The sequence below is a fragment of the Salarias fasciatus genome, chromosome 3 (assembly GCF_902148845.1).
Source record: "Salarias fasciatus chromosome 3, fSalaFa1.1, whole genome shotgun sequence".
In the NCBI taxonomy this organism is placed as follows: Eukaryota; Metazoa; Chordata; class Actinopteri; order Blenniiformes; family Blenniidae; genus Salarias; species Salarias fasciatus.
In genome coordinates this window covers 8,446,494-8,465,335 of record NC_043747.1, presented here as the reverse complement: position 1 = coordinate 8,465,335, position 18,842 = coordinate 8,446,494, and the positions used below count along the sequence as shown (strand labels likewise).

At 48.3% G+C, this 18,842-nt stretch overlaps 2 protein-coding genes across 3 annotated transcripts in view; one reads left to right on the top strand and one right to left on the bottom strand.

Moving 5' to 3' along the window:
- Positions 1-1,809: 1,809 nt before the first annotated feature.
- Positions 1,810-15,839, bottom strand: arhgef15b (Rho guanine nucleotide exchange factor 15b). 2 transcript variants are annotated; one of them, XM_030119633.1, is made up of 16 exons: positions 15,604-15,839; positions 10,069-10,551; positions 7,880-8,839; positions 7,305-7,356; positions 7,008-7,063; positions 6,638-6,918; positions 6,137-6,297; positions 4,851-5,003; positions 4,644-4,773; positions 4,157-4,231; positions 3,988-4,080; positions 3,758-3,912; positions 3,452-3,619; positions 3,201-3,286; positions 2,985-3,089; positions 1,810-2,684 (listed from the first exon to the last, which is right to left on the bottom strand). In XM_030119633.1, the coding sequence occupies exons 2-16, from the start codon at positions 10,448-10,450 to the stop codon at positions 2,515-2,517; spliced, it is 3,027 nt and encodes a 1,008-aa protein (XP_029975493.1). In that variant the 5' UTR covers positions 10,451-10,551; positions 15,604-15,839; the 3' UTR covers positions 1,810-2,514. The 2 variants fall into 2 exon arrangements, 1 of the variants encoding a protein (XP_029975493.1); XR_003933788.1 differs by lacking the exon at positions 1,810-2,684 and having other exon boundaries at positions 3,041-3,089; positions 3,426-3,619.
- A 1,386-nt stretch (positions 15,840-17,225) lies between these two features.
- Positions 17,226-18,842, top strand: part of hdlbpb (high density lipoprotein binding protein b) — a 13,302-nt gene continuing 11,685 nt past the window's right edge. The window contains 1 exon segment of the mRNA XM_030119621.1: positions 17,226-17,322. The gene's annotated coding sequence lies outside the window, so the exon portion shown is untranslated.

Genomic DNA, 18,842 nt, shown 5'->3' with positions numbered 1-18,842 from the left:
TATACACGGCACCATTTCCCATGTCTACCAGCAGGTGGCGTTGCAAGTTTCACTCTGCTAAAAGCGTGTACATTTGCATTTTGGTGGTGGGGGGGAAATAAGGAAAAGTAACTTTGGGAGACCCTGTGCTGCGGATGCACCACTAAATAACCCAGAAAGTCGGTTATTTCCACACCTGTGCGAGGACCAGACAAGTGGCAGTCTGCCTCCCCCCCCACCACCATGGACCGTGCAGGGAGGAGGGTCCCCCCGCCCCTCCAGTGGGAGCAGTCCAGGGTAAGTAAGGCCTTCTCAGTACAGCATCCAGACTGGTTACTATGGAGACACTAATATAGAAGTGATCAGGGGGATTTAGCTCATGGATGCTTAAATAAACACGCTTTAATTAAAGTTCTAAACCTAATCACATCTGTATTGCAGAACGCACTAAAGCTATGATGTGAGAGTATATTGGAATATTATAGACCAGAAGTTTTTGAAGTGAAGCAGGCCTCACCTGCCACAAAGTTTAAGGAAGAAAGTTTCAGGGTCAGGGATGTGCCTTTTCCCAGTGCTGTCAATGAATCTTACTCACATATTAAGTTATTATATGAAATCAGATTACATATATTTTGGATGTATTTATCGACAGGTGGAGTCTGGTGTCTGCAGGAGGTGGAGGTGGAGGTGTAGAGGGTCGGGCTTGTGGAGGTTCTCAGACAGACGTGGACCTTTAATAAGATAAAGCTCAGTCAGAGCAGACAGAGCTAAGACCCTAAAGCAGGAGGATGGAGGGGCCCGGAGAGCACAACGAAAGAGAAGGCAGGGTGGTTTCTGGGTCAGGACACGGCATTTGATCTATAGGCTTTACATCTTGCTTCTAGGAGTGAAGATACTGGTGAAACACTCGTCTCTCTTCTTCCGCTCAGGGTTTTGGTCGTTTCCAGCTCAACACTCCTCCGCCCGTCATGTCCGCCTGCCCGGCCCCGCCAAACCGTCCAGACCCGTTCAGGTCCAGGGAGCACCCCGTGGTGGAGCTGGGCAGCGGGATCCGGAGAACCGGCGCCGGGAGGCTCGTCCTGCAGCTCACCGAGGAGGAGGACCAGGCCGTCACCAACCTGCTCAAACTGCACAACCAGCGGCCGACGCCGGGCGACCGGAGCCTGCGCGAGGAGGACGTCGACCCGGACGTCTTCCCGGGCCGCAGTTTTCAGCCCGTGGCTTTAGACCGAGTTCAGTATCTGAGCGAGGCCTGCTGGAGGCGCGAGCAGGAAACCCGCTGGTCGACAGCAGAGCTGGAAGCAGCAGAGACTCTTCTGAGCGGCTTCGGCCCCGACGAGGACCGGGTACTCTGCGAGGCAGAGCAGGACTCGGACCCAGAAGGTCCCGACTGCACCCAGAGGGAGAGGCTTTCGGGTGCAGAGGGGGACGCCGTGCACGGACTCCTCAGTCTCGCTGATGGGGATGTGCTTCAGCTGTCATGCTAAACTTTTGTTCAAAGCCCTACTTACTTCCATCTCTTTAAAACATGCAGATATTTTTCATACACACACCAATTATTGTGTAAAATTGTAAGATTTGGCGAAAAAGTTCCTAGAAGTCTGTGCCTCTTATTTAAAAGACACTTTTGTTTGTGAATTAAAACCATCTGCAGTGTGGAGAATGACACTCTACCTAATAAAGCCACACTAGCTCTTGAATGTTTAATATTCCCGAATCTTTAGAAGACATTAGGAACATGCACCGATCACGGAGTACCTTAATATTCGCACATCTAAGGTCTGCAATTAGAAAAGATCAGGAAAAAGAAAAAGAAACGACCACCTGGTAAATTTTTTTAATCAAAGGTACAACTACAGCTTTGAAGAAGAGAATTCACCCTCTTATAATTTACAACCTCTTGTATTTACATGATCCGCAGACACGTTTCTGTAACCAGTATTCACAGCCTGCAGAGGAAGCCACGGTCCGGGTTTCACCGACACCGGCCGACAGCAAGCTCACCAAAGATGTATTTCGTTCTGAGTTCAATCAAAGGCACTTTCTGTTCGTATTTGTACAGTTGTGTGAGTTCTGCTCTGAGTCGCAGATGGCACGTCGTCGTGCACGGCGGGAACGAGGAGGATTTCATTTACAGTATGAACAGCAGCAACACCCAGGCCTCTCCTGGCAGAGCGCTCGACATTTCCAGGAACCGGCTGCGGGGATGAGTAAAACAAAAGGCATGCGAGTCGTGCAGTTTCGCCGAAGTCCACGAGGAGATGCCAGTGAAGTGCACGGCCTCCGTCGCTGTAAACCGGTTCCTCACAGCGTCGCCGGTGAATGATTTACCTCTCACACGTCCTCGGGCCATAAACATAAAGCCACGACCGCCGCTCTGTCGAAGTGTTCCAGAAAAAGTTCCCTTTTCTGTTTCCTCTTATTCCCTTTTTTTGTTCGAGAACCGCATCGAAACAGTGAACGATCTTACTGAATCAGTTTTTTAAAGACGTGTTTCTGTTGATCGTCCCTGCGTGTGAACGTGCTCCTCGGGCCCTACTGAATGGTCCGGGCCTTGTTGTTGGTCACCAGGCTGGCGGCTCGGATGACCCGGTAGCGCTCGCGGAGGTTCCTCCTCCTCACGTGCTCGTTGGTGATCTCCACCACGTTGGCGATGGGGAACCAGCCCTTCTGCCCGTCGGACAGCCGGTTCCCTTCGTACCAGCCTGGGGAGAATTAAAAAAAAGAAGAAAAGAGGAGGAGGAGGAGGAGGAGGAGGAGGAGGAGGGAACAGACAAGGGAGATTTGGAGGTTTCTGTTTCGTTCATGCAAGAAAAGTCAAAGCAAATCAATAAGCTGCTAATGCGGAGGGTGGAGGGTGGAGGGTGGAGGCGGTTACGAGGGTCGGGGTGTTCGGGGAGGGGCGCCACGTTAGCACGCTGCATTTATCACACCGACGATGCCAAACGTGACGGAGCGAGCCGGAGGACGCAGGTCAGACGCGCCCGGTCTGGACTCCTTCTTACCCTCGTTGGTTTTGCGGATGACGTTGATGATCTCGGTGGGCTCCAGGGAGAGCTCGTCCGCCTGCTGCGCGACGTACTGCTCCACACACTGCACCTGAGGACAGTCTGACACACACACACACACACACAGCAGTGAGATCAGACCCATCATATCATCCAGCAGTGTGTGTGTGTGTGTGTGTGTGTGTGTGTGTGTGTGTGAGAGGCCGTCCTCACCCCAGTCCTCATAGATAACTTCATCTTCGTGTCCGTCCGGGTTGGTGGGGTCGGGGAAAGCTGCCATCCACCTGTGCATGTCTGACCTGCACACACACACGCACACACACCGAAACAATCAAACAGGGTGTCGACCGCCGCGCGTTTTCAAACCCTCACACTCCCCATCGGCTCTCTTTGAATCGTAGGCTTCGGTCTCCTCCCTCTGCCAGCAAGAATAATCACCGAGGCATGGCTGGAACGTCACTCACTGCGACGGCGCCTTGACGAGCCGCTCCATCATGCGGCCCTGGTGGTTCTCCAGCAGGGTGAGGTTGAAGCAGTGCTCGTAGGGGCTGCCGCCGGTCGCGCTGTCCTCCACCGGCTGCACCTGCACCAGCGAGCGGTGGGCGTGGTCCAGCACCACGAAGCGCTCGGCGCTGCTCCAGACGACACGGGCGAAAATACACAGAGAGTCACTGAGAGAGCAGACGGGCTGGTCGGACTGGAAATACAAACGTTGAACATGACTGCAGAGTGTCCGCCATCCCCTGACCCTACCGCCGGCCGAGCCTCACCCCTTCTTGGCGGCGATGACGAGCAGGTCGTTGAAGAGGAAGAGGAAGACGGGGACGAACTTGGCCCTCATGTTGAAGAGCGTCCCGCCTTTGGACATCTCCTGGAGCTCCCCCTTCTTCTCCAGGTACCGGGTCTGAGAGATGATGGGCACGGCCTGGCCGAGGGAGAGGACAGCATGGACGCCTGCTTTCAAACGAATCAGCTGATTTGAGTCGGCGGCGCTCTTTACCTTGAGCTTGTCAAACTCCAGCGTCTGAGAGATGTGGATCAACTCCTCCATCTGCCTCATCTTCCCCACCTGGGTGTTGCACTCGTCGATGATCTGCGTGATCAAACGGCGGAATCAGTTCCGGTCGTTTCCTTTCACTTTCTGAACAAATACAGCGAGCGGCGTTCACCTTGGACACCGACGCCAGCGCCTTGGAGGCCATCTGCTCCTCTTTGGTGCCTTCCTTTGTCCTCTTCAGGATGTTCTGCAAACACAAGCAACAACAACATTTCTATTTCTGCAAGCAGTCGAGCGGCATCGTTTTTTTTCCGGTTCCATTTCGGCGCGGCGGGGTCGTAAGGTCGAGCCGCCGTGTTTGCCTGAAGGTCAAAAGGCAGCGGCGAAGATTACGGGGAGAATGAGGAAATTCCTGGCGGCCGAGCGCCGTGATGAGCGCGCACTGATCCCTTTCAGACGGAAGAGAGAAGGGTCACTTGCCCACAATGCACTGTGGCATCTCGGTTGCACGCTTGAGGAAAATATTTAAAGATTGCAAAAGCCAGCTTCATTGTCGCCGCATTCCGCTGACGTCGCGTGACGCCGACCTCCTGAGCGTTTTTCCAACAGGCCTGTTTTCACCTGACTTTCATTCCGGGCGCCGCAGCGGCGCCGCTCACCTCTATCAGCATTTTGATGCGCGTTATCCTCTGGAAGGGCAGCAGCAGGAAGGACATGAAGGGCAGCCGCTGGCACTGCGGGGACTCCTGCAGCCGGGCGATGACGGCGGCGAACTGCACGTTGTTCTTCCTGCGGGAAATCACAGCGTAAACAGTCACTTTCCACCGTTTCTCTGCCTCACACTCTGAGCGGCAGCGGCCTCTCACAGCAGCGTGGTGTACGTCTTCTCCTGGTAGATCTGGTTGCGGACGTAGTCGATGTAGGCGGGGAAGTTGTGCTGGGCGTGGTAGTGGATGATGTCGCAGATGTCGGCGAAGACCAGTTCCTCAAAGACGCGGTCCTCCAGGTCTTTCAAGAACCTGCGGATCGTTAGAGTCGGGTTATGAAACGTTTAATACACCAGACTGATAAAGGGAATAATCACCCAGAGCGATAAGGTGAGTTCAGGGTGTTGGACAGTGTTCTCTTTATTATAAAGGTGTAATGTTACAAACCGCCTCAATAAAGATTAGGAGAGGACGCCCAGCAGGTGCGGTCCACTGGCACACTAACCGGTGGGAAGAGGGCGCAACTCCCAGCGTTACACAATAACAAGATAAAATTCTACTTTACAATTCATAGATTTTTTTTTTTTTTTTACATATATAACAAATAACATTGTTAACTGGTACAAAGTCACTTTGAAAGAAAAAGCTCATTTGGAGATATTATTAAGGAATGTTGCATCTTAAAATCACTTGATAATGAACTAAACAGCTTCTTTTGTTTTCTCAGAGATGATTCTTTAAAGCATTGTGAGGAGTGGATGAAAAATAATGATCTTTTTGATAAATTTTCTGATATTTTTAACTACCTGTCTGGTGTGCCACACAATATAAATCTCTTTAATTTGTCAACACCAGTTTCTGAAACTGTGGGAGGGAAACAAATCACTTTTTTATCTTTTAAAATAGAGATATTTGATCAAAAAAAATCCCAGGATACTTGTTAATCTGACACGATCAACTGTCTACACAGCATGGAAATAGCATAAATAAAGATTAATGTGAGATGTAACATAAATTAAAAAAAAAAACATTGTATTTTGTGTGAGGTATTTCATTTAATGAGAAAATATATGCATATATGCAATATTCTGATTTTTCCGTTGTCTTTAATTCAGTCACTAAATGGTAGACAGACTGAGGACTTTATTTGCATTATGTTGTCTTATATTTGTTGTGGCGAGTAAGATGAGTGAATACATTACAAAACAAGCTGATATTATAAAGAATTTTAAAAAAAACTTGAAATAAATTAGCAGCATCTGTGATCAAAACTCCTTCAATGATCATAAAAGACACAGTGAACCTTCCATTTTTACTCTTAATCTTATCACATAATCTGATGCCATATAAAAGTGAAGTCATGGTTTGTCCGGTCATAAACCAGTCGTCTTTATCCCCGTCCTTCCTTCCTTCCTTCCTTCCTGCCTTCCTCCTGCTGCTCTCACCTCTCGCTGACCTCCCGGACCCTCAGGATGTTGGAAAAGAGCGTCTTCCTGTCTCTGATGATCATGGTGTCCTCCAGCTCCCGGCTGTCCATGAAGTGTTCGGTCAGGACCCGCAGCGATCGCAGGTACGACGTCTCCGAGGTCAGGACCTCGAACATGCTCTGAGCACAGGGAGGTCGACGGGTCAGTCCGGGGTTATAGGAAGTTTATCAGTGTTGCCACTTCCAGCACTCTGCATTTTTCAGCCTTAAAAACCTCAGTGTGATGCTGGAAAGTCCGGCCTGCTCTTGTGAAAGCTTTTATGAACTGGATCGATACCACACTGAGGCAGAACCGGCTCTGATTTATATGAAAGCGTCGCGTTATTCCTTTATGGCATGATTGAAAACTTGATCCTGCATCTCCTGCTTCTCCTCTCCGCCGTATTGATTTCTCTTTGTGGAAAGTCCTGTGCATCTGTGCATTAGCGCCCCCCCTCCCCCCTCTGTGACCCCCCCTCACCTCCTGGTACTTGCACTGCTCGGCCGTCAGCTGCTCCAGCACGCCGCTGTCCCGCACCTTCTGGAGGTCCTGCCACAGGGTGCTCTGCGCCGGCGTGGGCACGGGGCTGCCCCGGGGGCCCCCGTTCCCCGTCACGGACGCGGCTCCGCCCCCGGCTCCAGAGCGGCGGGCCGCCCAGTCTGCCGTGAAGTCCGCGCTGGTCTTGCTGATGTTACGGCACACCGTCTGGCGCCGGATCTCCTTGGTGATGACGGTGTCGCGGTACGTCTGGTACAAAGGCTCTGGAAGGAAAAACAAATCGGTCAAAATCCATCCAGCAAAAAGTCATTGCAGAGATGCATTGTGGGATTATTGTACATCACATCCTTACCATCCTGCAGCCTGGACTCCCAGTTTAACGAATTCTCCCTCAAAAGAGAGTTTTGCCTGAGAAAGCATCAAAAGGAGAATTAAAGATGATAAAAGCAGCAGCGAGAGTTCATCCTGATTTCCATAGAGACGATGTTCAGATGTGGATTGATACACGTTTGGGTGTTTAAGAGTGTGCTTTTCAGGAGCGGGACAATGAATGGTGCACTTTTAAAAGAAGGCGATTTTAAACTAAGAATGTGTTCATTTTTATGGGTGATTGTGTGACAGTGATGTGCTGAATGAGTTGTAAACTCACATTTCTTCCAGAGTGTTTTCCTTCTCGTCTTCATTCCCTTCATTCTCCTCTCCTAACCGAAACATAGGAAAGTATAAAGAAACCGTCGAACTTGAGAATTAAAGGTGGGGTATTACGTGTTTTTTAGCCCTTTAGTATCAATCTACAGCTCACTCAAGCAACAGCTTTGCCCAGGGTTGGATGGTGAAAGCTGTATGTGTCAAAAACAACTTAAAACAAATTTGCCTCTGCATCACGGCTGCCTCAAATGACTGGAAATGAGTCGCTGTCTCTTTAAGAATCTCCTCGGCTTAGTGACACGCCCCCCCTCAGAGCGTCCATCTCCGCCTCCGCAGGAGGAGCTGTGCATTATGGGCGGAGCTGTGCAGCACCGAGCGTTTCAGCGCTCAACATGGCTGCCAGGGGGAGATTCAGGGATTGCTCAAAAATGCGTGAATGTTTCAGGAAACAACTCTACGTCTTTTTAATGGGGAAATGACACTATAGCATTATACAAAGCTCAAAAAAGTGGATTTTGCATAATACCCCTCCTTTAAAGTGCGCGGCGTCTCGGCTCAGCATGATCGAGCACGAACCTCTCCTCGCCGTGAGGGACTGCACCGAGGCGCTGCTCAGCCTCCGGGGGTCGCTCCTCGGCGGCGGGGGCGGCGGCGGCCTGCAGGGCACCAGGGGGCTGCCGGGGGCGGTGGGCGTGACCGACCTCTGGGGGCTCAGCCCGCCGGCGGAGGAGCTGCCGGGGGAGGACGGCCGCAGCGAGCGCCACTCCTCCAGGGTGGGCTGCGGCGGCGGGACGGCGGCGCGGTGCGCGGGCGTCGGCGGGCCGCGGCCGTCCTGGATCACCGGCATCCTGGGCGGGATGGCGGGCGGGACGTCGTACGCGTCCGGGACGGACTCCGTGCTGGCGTTGAAGTCGTAGGTGGGGTCGGAGGTGCTGGAGGACAGCTTTCCGCGGCGCGCCGGTTTGCGTACTTTGATCTGAGGGATCGCCCGATCCACCACGGGGAGCGTGACCTCGTAGATGTTCTCCTCCGCCTGCTGGGCGGGTCGGGGGCGAACCGGCGGGGACTGGCCGCGCTTCGGCGGGACGGGGGGGGACTGCGAGCGGCTGACGGAGAGCGAGCTGAGGTTGACGTGGGGGCCCGGGTCGGAGCGCCGCCGGTGGCCCTCGCCCAGCAGGATGTCCAGGTTGTGGTGGAACTTCACCTTCTCCTGCTTCAGCGCCTCCTTCTCATCCACCGCTGAAGTCCTGTCCACCTCGTCCCCCGCCTCGCCGTCCCACTCCACCTCCTCCTCCTCCCAGGACTCCTCCTCCTCTTCCTCCTCCTCCTCCTCCTTCAGTCTCCCGATGTCCTCCACCTCTCCGCCGTCCTCCGAGCCCACCGGGACCCAGACCAGCTTCATGCCGGGCCGCTGCAGGTGGCAGACGCAGCTGCAGCCGGGGTCACAGCAGGGGGTGAGGGGCGTGTCGGGGCTGCGCTCCGCCTCCACCTCGCCTCCCGCGACCGGATCGAACTCCACCTCCTTCCCATCGGGCGCTGCGGGAGGAAAACATAAAGGCTCGGATCAAATCCATAACGCTCTTCCCCCACTAAAACCATCCGCCCGGCTCAGAGCGGACCGCCGACTCAGCAGCTCATCGCAAACGGCGTCTTCAAATATTCATGCAAATTTGGAAGCGGCGCAAAAAGGAAAACATCTAATATTGACAATTGAAAATGGAAAAAGCTGGAGGGCCAGACTGCTGAGTGGCTCAGTCCGTCAGAGCAGGAAAAAGAGTCCGTGTGATTAAAACTTTATCATTTATGAATAAAATCAGACTCTAATAATGTGTGAAATGTGGGTTGACGGCAGATTAAATTCCTGAATGCAGGCGGTCGATGTTGTTTATTCAGACTGAATGTGAGATTAATCTTTAAAAGCCTTCCGTTTCGAACCGGGAAGCGAAACTGGGGAAGTGCTAGCGTGAGTCACAACAACGTGGAACAGCGGCGAATCTCCGTCAAATCAGACGATTTTGTTGGTTTCCTCTCGTTTTGCCTGATTGTTAATCGTGACAAAGCGCTGCAGAAGTGAGAAAACTCCAAAATGACACAAACTCACACACACACAAGAAAACAAAAATACACACATTCTCCCATTGTCAGGAAACACAATTTCCTGTTTTCAGATCCCTCGGACTCTGGAGGCGACACATTACTGAGTCTCTCTCAGTTCCAGGATCAGCTGACCGACTGGTTTGGCAGATCCTGCAGCCGCGCCCCGCCTCGGCCTGAACGCTCAGCGGTGACGCTGTACGTCTCACTTCCGTAATCCCTCCGCCGCCGCCGCGTTCGCAGGACGTGACGGCGGAATCCAGCGTCTCGGCTGAGCGCTCTTCATAGGAAGTGGCCTTCTCACGCGTCTCCTGAGGGCTGCAGGGCGAGGCTCACGAATGAGGAATTTTCAGCCTTGGAGAGCTGTGTGACAGTCACCCAGCGACGACGGCGTCAGGACGTTTGTCTGAGGAGCTCCAGGCGTTTACGTTGAATTGACTTTATTTGACAACTGAGTTAAAACTGATAAAGCTTTGGTTCTCCCAGGGGTCACGTGAGTCGTCTGAACGCTGCTGAGGCTACACCTGGCAGGTCCTTTGTCAGCTTATTGACTCAGGACTCGTTTCTGTCAGTCTGGTCCAAGGAGGCATTAAACTGTGACAGCCTGAATGCAAACCGTGGAAGAACGTAGTGCCTGACGTGGAACGCAGTGATTATTCTAACCGTCGTACCTGACCGGCCGCCGTCCTCGTCTCCCGCCACGCTGCTCTGCTTCCTCAGCAGGCTCCTCTTCTTCATGGGGAGCGGCGGCGCCTGCTCGGCGGCGAGCTGCAGCTGGAGGCCGGCGTGGTCCGGCCTGGGCCTGACCGTCGGCGGCTTTTTGAAGTGTTTGCTTGGTTTTCCTTCGGCCGTGCCATTGTTGGCGGGCCTCTCCGCCGCCTCGTCCGCCTCGCTTTGACTGAACTTGTTGACGATCCTCTTCACCTTCCCGCCGCCGTGGCCCTTCTCCCCCAGGGGGGAGGAGGCCGGCTGGGGCTTCGGGGGGATCTCCGGTTTGGGTTTGGCTTCGGGTTTGAGGGGCGACGGAGACACGGGCCGCTCCTGGAGAGACATGGCGGCTGGAGGGCGACTTCTCTGGCAAAAGGCTGGCACTCCCTGTCCCGACCAATCAGAGGTCAGGCTCCAAGGGCAAAGGTCAGCGGGAGCTTCATCACCTGTTGAAAAGATGAAAAAAGAAACGGTCGGATTGACATCTCAGTGTTTGATTGCAGAAATAAAATCTAACCTGCTGATTGACACCGAAACAGAAGCAGTAAAACTTCATGACAGAATTCTTTCTCTGTAACAGATATTTGAACTGACCTGAATTTGTTCACTTGCTGCAAACATGAAATACACGTTTACAGAAGGGAATTACACAATAAAGTCCTGACCACACCGTGTTTCCTTCCTTGTAAAATCCTGAGTGGGACTTTGAACTCTGAGCTATAAATTCCAGCACCGGAAGGCGTTGGGTCAAAACGTTCTTTCTGCTGTGAGAAAACCAGCCGAGTTCGCTCTGCGCTCACACATTAGAAGCCTTTCTAAATGTTTTCTTTATTTGTAGTTTGACCTGAAAGTCGGAGGGTTTCTGTGGATTTGACAGAGTGTATCTCCAAAGAGCCTCTCTGAGGTCTTCAAGGGAACGGAAAGATGTGAACCTGTGAATTTTGAGGAGAAAACCAAAAGCGGGACATGTCCAAATGGTCCAAAGACCATGAGAAGGAACAATAATCGCTCCAGCAAATATAAAACTCAGCAGCAAGTCACCTGTTTAAAGATATGTTCCCCTCTGGTTAGAACATCGACACTAGATCAGATTAAGGCTGTACCACAGGCCCTGTAGCTGCATCGCATTCGCAGTTTATTATACTCCTAATCATCATTATAGTGGCGGTAGTATAATATGCTTTGCAGCTGGGTGCTGGTGTGTCTCATGGTTCTCGTGTGCAGGCTTGGGTGAATGTTTGTGTTGCAGTGTCGGTTTCATGTGCATGTTTGAGGCTGTAAATATGGGCTGTGTGATTGCAGTTAAAGGACTTAATTAAGATCACATGCTGTGAATAGAGAAGTCAAAGGTTTAACAGACACAGACGAACAATTTCTAAACAACGTTTGAAGGTTTAAAGTTATTTATGTTTTGTGCGATGTGCATATTTGTTTGCTGCATAAGTTTCTGTTTATTAATATGTACGCTTGCACGTTTCAGTTCTCACGCTTGGGGTTTGGGCGTTGAGACGAATAAACCCTGAGCAGCAGAAGGAACGGTTGTGCTGTGGTCGTCTCATCGCGCCGAGGGAGGTACAGGCCTGTAAAGATGCCGACACTCAGCCTCTTCTTGCAAAGTCGACCCTTGATCCAGATGCTTTAACAAGTTACACTCCGATATCCTTCATTTCTAAAGTCCTGGGAGACGAAATGACTGTGTTGTGTTGGGAGCTATGCAAATTAAAAACAAGTGAATTTAACATTTACTGTACATCATTCAGAGGAATGGATCCATCCATCCATCCATCCATCCAGTGAATGATATTCCTCTCCAGAGCTTCAGAGCCTCTTCATCTTCCTCCTCACTAATAAACACATCATTTTTGAGGAATAGAAATGCGTTGCAGTCTTCCTGCCGATCGTAATACTGCAGGACAGAGTGAACTGTACTGACACGACCTTATTTATTTTCAGATGCCTGACCGAGAACTTTCTATTGGAGGCTGATCAGACTCAATCTTTCGCAGAAAACCAGAAACAAAACCCATTCAAACGTTTTTTTTTCTTAGCTAGAATTTTGAAATGTGTTATTTTGGTCAGGCTCCTTCCATCATAAGTCTCAGAAGTTTAAATAGTTTTGAAATATTCCTATATAAAGCTATTTTTTAAGAAAATATTTCAACAAAAGCCTGTAATGCAAAACTGGAATCAATGGAAAGCAGCACATGATAAGAATTATTTCATAATTTTGGCGTTTTTGTGTATTTTGTTCACTTTGCTTTTTAATGTTTTGGCATCATCAGAATAAAAATGCTGATCAGACAAACTGCACAGGAAAAACTTTTACTTCAAAGTGTCTCATTTTTAACTGCTGCCTGCTTTATGGAGATTTTTCTTCAAATTTAAGATAATTACAGCCTGAATCACAGAGTCAGTCGGCTGTATTCTACCCAGTCAGTCAATCCAAACAGCCGCAGTGAGCAACTCGCCTATAAAAAGCATCTATAATATGAAACATGATGACACTGAATTCCCTTTCCAGCCTCAGTGACCAAATGGCCACGATGCAGATTCTCCCCACCACATGTTTCCTTTCTTCTCTTTTTTTTTTTTCCCCCTGAGTTTGCGACAGCTGATGCAATTCCCAAACGGAGCGAGGGTTACAGTCATCCTCTGAGTCACTCAGATCGGAGACCTTACTGCTCTGAACCGGTGGGCAGAGCGAGCGCTCGGGACACGTGCACCGCTGCACAGCTGAACCGAAGCCGTTAAACTTTAAATGGTTTTTGGGGAAGAAGAAGTAAAAAAACAACAAGCATCTGTTATGCATGTGTAAATGAATTATAAATAAAGCTAATTAAATGAGTCAAATTTATTATTAAATGGGAAAAACTGGGCAATAATGGTGCTTTATGTCCTGATTTCACACACATTTAGCTGGAAACACGCTGCTGCTAATCCAGCCTGCTGAAAAGAAAAGCATGAACACGTTCGGTCGGAAATCCTTAAATTCTTGCGATAGTTTTCAGACGGTAATGCGCTTATGTTGTTATTGTCTAACAGCAGTTGTTGAATTTCAGGTCTGAGTCTGTAATGACGCTCAGACGCCTGTCCTGAGATGAGTGCTGCCCTTTAAGACAAAAAAACACTTTGCTGTAAAAAGTGCTGAGACAATCAGTTTAATTTATTTATGAGTATTAGATGCTTACGGTTAAACAGCCTTTTAATTTTGCACTTTCTGTTGGAAATCCATATAGTTATTGCTTATTTACTACATACTTACTAACTTATTCCTTGATTTCATTAAAAAATGAACACGATAGCTTGAATTAAAGTGGTGCTGGATTTTGTGTAATGGGTGAAAGATGTGAAAACAACTGTCATAAAGTGAGAAACACCACTGTCGTTCAGCACTTTGACATTATATTTGATTGATATGCTGTGCGCGAATAAAATAGGTGCGAATTCTAATACGCCAGTAGTTACAGTGCTTCCTCTAAGCATTGCTTTCACTCTTAAATTCTCCAGTGAAGACTGAACGTGAGCCAAAGACAGATTAGATCTGGAGGCAATGTGAGAAAAACCACTATGAGGAAACCTGGAAACTCTTTTTAGAATCAAGAGTGAAGAAAACGTGAGAACAACACGCTTCCTGAATTTGATGAAGCTCACATTTCTTCTGGAAAGGAAGACGCTGGGAGTGTGTATGTGTGTGTGTGGTTGTGTGTGTGTGTATATATATATATATATATATATATATATATATATATATATATATATATATATATATATATACACTGTAGTAATCAGTCTGAAAGTGAAAGCATCACAAAGTCAGCAGCCACAAGCTGATTAAACTTCTTATCGTTTATTCTTATAATCACAGCTGATGATCACAAAAGCTCTAAAATGTCTGATAACCGCGCAGGATTTTAAATCAAATTTAACTATTAATGTTTCAATTTTAAGGTTATTATCCAATATTTAACTTGTCTGGCCCACTAGAGATGAAACTGGGCTGTTCGGAAGCATAATAATAAATTACAATATCATGAGAAGGTTCAATATCTGATGTCAGAAAGTGAAACTCGTGTATTACGTGGGTTCATTACACACAGAATTAATATTTCAAGCCTTTATTTCTATGTAATTTGGATGATTGAGTGAATTGAATGACTCAACAGAAGAATCGGAGGGCAGACATGCTGCAGTGGAGTCTGGAGCTGAAAGCTGAAGTCAATAACAGGAGCAGCAGCTCACGGTTCCTTAAAGACTGCACCGGCGAGTCGGACTGGTTCCACAGTCACTCAGCCTTTGACGAAAGAGAAAAACTGCCTCTCGCGTTACATCCAGAGCTGAAAACTGTAGCATATCAAACATCCGTCAGGGGAGATGCTTCACAGGTCGACGCAAACAGGAGTGCAGATTCATTTAAACTCTTATTTTTTCTTGGTAATAAAGCAGCTGTCGGGGTTTACAGGGGACTCGTCGTGATATGGCGTGTGGGCGTGTGTGCAGAAAGTAGGCTTCAGTGTTTTCCCTCCGGTTATTATCATTGTCCACATAAACCTGGAGGAGGGTGTGTTCGTCCACACATAAAACACAAACCCATTATGTGACAGGAGACAGCACACTTCACTTTCTTTCTCCTGACTGGACTTCACCTCTTTTGTGTCCGTGCTCTATTGACCTGGTTCCTTCAATAGCCTGACCCCCCCCCACCACCACACACACTCACACACACTCACACACACTCACACTCCTGAGGCTGGGTCAGTGGGCCACTCATTCACTCCAGGAAGTGCGAGTGTGTCCCGGTGAATCCAACACATGTCAGATATGGTGTGAGCCTTTAAATCAGAGCAGCCTGAGAACAATCCTGAAGTGCTTAAAGGGGCCGTGCACCAACACAATGCTGCGTGTGTGTGTGTGTGTGTGTGTGTGTGTGTGTGAGAGAGAGAGAGAGAGCATACAGTGAGCCATCTGCTCTGAGAACTGATGGCTGAGGGAAAGAAATGGGCAGGGGGGGCTTTAAGAGACGGAGTAAATATGTGTGATGCTGTGCATCTACCTCCATGCTGGCCAGGAAGACGTGGAAAAGGTGTGTCAGGAAGGGAGAAGCAGGATTTCCATGTGTAAATATAAATAAATAAGTTGTTTTGGTGTAATAATATCAGAAAAACATCATAAAGAACAAAAATTATGGAACGATTCACTCAGAAAACTAATAATTAAATATTAATATGAGTAAGACAATAATGTAACAGGCTTAGTTAAACAGTAAAGTGTGATGATCAACAAAGAGATGAATTAAAATGAGTGTGTGTTCTGGTGTGTGGGCTGATGTTAACGATCTGAGGATGAGGATGGTTTGGTTCAGGACTCCTCCAGGAACAGGTGCTCTCAGACTACACACCAAGCAAACTGCAGTCCCTAAACTGACAACCAGCCACTCATCTCCTGAGAGCAATTTAAAACAACTAAATCAAAGAAGAAGCAGAAGTAGAACAGAAACTCACCAGAGCTGTTCACACATGTTTACATGTTTCTCCGGGCGATCCGGAGCGCAGGTACAAGAGTTTACTTCCACCCAAACTGCTGCTGGAAACAGATCCGAACTGCAGGTGAAGAAGAGGTTGAAATAAGAAAGACTGAGTGTATGGAAGAGAGGAGGGAGGGATCCGCTTCAGATGAATGTGGAGCTGCTGTGACAGGCTTGTTGTCTGAGCTCCCATCACCCCGCCGCCGCCGCCGCTGCTGCGTCTCCTCTTTGTTAGAGGCGCACGAGAGGGGGGGGGGGGGGGGGGGGGGGGGGGGGGGGGGGGGGGGGGGGAAGGGGAGGGGGGGGGTGTCAAGACACCAGTGTGTGGCACAAAAACACTTCCTCTGGGACCTTTCAACATACAACCCAATCATTGTACAATATTTTTCCTCATAAAAATGTAATAAAAATTAATTATCATTAAAGTTATACAAACAGCATCATTATTTGTGTCATCTAGAGTTATTATTTTTTTTCCAAATCATGTAAAATATATTTGAAATACTGTTACCTGAGGCCAATTTTCTAGAATTTTTCAAAAATCCTATTTTGTGACATGCGATTTTTTTTTTTTTACTCTTCCAAACCCTGATTATATTTCTTCAAAATTAATTCTTACTTAAAAGCCCAAAATATTCATATGGGACAACAAGGTAATTAATGTTCTAAAATTAAAATTAAGCTCAGCTTTACGCCTTTATTTTGAAACTCAAAACAATCGCAGGATTCGACCACACACACACACACCACACACACACACACACACACACACACGCACACACACACACACACACGCACACACACACTAAAGAAAATTTGCTTTGACTCTAGTGTCTTACTGCCACCCTAGCGCCTCAGTTGGGAACAAATATGAAGAGGAGAAAGTTCTTGTAGTTTGTTTTTTAATTGTTGCGGTTTTACAGGTTATTTTCTTTCTTTTTTTTAACTTCTAAATTAAACTGCGCTTTAATTCAAGTGTATATTAGATAATCTTATGAAACTTTAGGATTTAAAACTGTCCTTTCCAAGAGTCTAATTTATAAAACTAATCAAACTCATCTTGAACAGATGAACAGTTTTTTTTTTAAATAGTTTTTTACTATTTTGTTCAAAACAGCATCAGACCCCATATCGATACATTTGCATTCAACGTTGCTTTAATTGAATTAGTTTAAACATATAATACACTACAAGCACTTTGCACTCATACCTAAACATATATTACTACCATTCTTTTTCATTCTTTATTTTTCGAAAGGGGAGGTTAATTTGAATCTCACACACATCTTATTTCCCTCTTTATAAACGGTGTAAGTTGAGCAGCAGACTGACTCCACTACAGCACGCAGGCCATTATGAATGAGAAGTAGACCCGGTCAGTTTGGCATCACACAGCCTGACGGCTCGGATATGTATTTAACTTTAAGATAGCCAGTCGAGACATCACGTTCCATTTTTTGTTTCTTAATACGAACACCGGGTAAGCGGAGCGAGGCCGATATTACCTGGATCTACTTCGCCTGGATGCTCCTGCAGCGTAAAGATACTGCGGCATTTCGCTTTATTACTCTGTGAAGTCGCAAGCGCATTTGCTCGTATCACTCCGCCAGCAGAGGAAGCTCCTAGACCAATCACATCTGTGTTTACACCATCACCTGTCAAACACACACCCTCTGCTGGATTTTCTCTCTGAAAGGTAGGAATTCTGCTTTTATTTCACCTCCGCTTTATGCTTCCATGTCCAGGCTTCGGGGTAAATGAGCGGCCGGTCTCTGCTGCGGGGAAGCCGGTCCGCCCGGTAGCGGGCTGCAGCCGGGGACAGCGAGGTTAGCGCCCCCGGAGCTAACGAGCTGGAGCTGGTTATCTCTCCGCCTGCCTTGTTTTTTTTAGCCGATTATCACAAAAGTCCTTGCGCTAATCATCTCTGGCCGAGGTCGGCCCTCGGCGATGCCGGCTAGCTTAGCCAAGCGGGCCGCCGGGACGAGCCTTGGCGACTGCGGGCTCGCAAACGCTGGCCGAGGTTAGCCGGGGTTAACGGTAGCCGATCCGGCTAACGGGACCAGCCGCGCAGGGCTCCCCCGGACCAGCTCCGAGAAGGACGTCCGTGTGAGAGACGGAGCCCGCAGCTAGCTCCGTGCGCTGGATTAATGCATGCCTTTCTTATTTCCCCGCGTGCAGACAGTAGCACGGCGGCTTAACAGGTTGAAGAGCTGCCTGGAGCAAGGTGCTCTTTGTTTCAGTGCAGCTGTTAGCTTCCTCACATCCATGACCCACACTGAGTCTGGGCTGAACTACACGCACACCACAGATTATAGTCACTGTAATTAATAATCCGTATGCTGCAATAATCAAATTATGCAGTATTAGGATAATACCTCACAACACAGTCTGAACGACTGGCCTACTGGCTCCTAAATGCATGAGAATACACCAATCCCAATACATAACTGCATTGTCTGTTCATGTGACGTTTCTTTTCTGTCGTTTGACTCATGAACTCTCATTTCTGGTGTGTTGTGTGTTTAAAAACGACAGTTTGTCATTTCTATCCCCATAATTCTGAGTCATGACAGACATCTATACCATCCATTCATCTCTTTCTCCTGTTCACTGTCCTGTGGTTGTGGAGCCCAGGATACACCCAGGACAGGTCAGCTGTCAGAGGCAGACAACCACACACACTCACTGCACACCTGGGGACAATTCAGGGTCGCCAGGTACTCCTCATGCATGTTTTTAGACTGTGGGAGGAAACCGTGCGTACTCCGCCTTCTCACTGTGAGGCCAGAGCGCTGACCACAGAAACACTGTCTTATTTTGTCTTTGATAATAGTTATAAAAGCATTAGTCTAACAGTTAGGGATGCATTAGTGCTACTGGGAGTTTCAAAAGTTTTAAGTAGGGAAAAGCTGCATTTTTAAAACACCCAACAAGTAAAACCCAGCATGATTATAAAAAAAACCGTGATAAATGCCGTCATAACCACATAGTATCACACATATGAGACAATGCTTCTGATTGTAATTTGATTTCTGTGGACTATGCAAAGTTATCCTTCCGAAATAAAATGCTAATTTCCAATTACCCATGAATGCACCATTGACACTTTTTATTGACATATCCAGAACATTTTGATAACGTTGCAGAAGACAAACATCAGTAGATGAAATAGTGTATTTTCTCCTGCATTAAACAAATGGGCTTGTAAACAAAAAT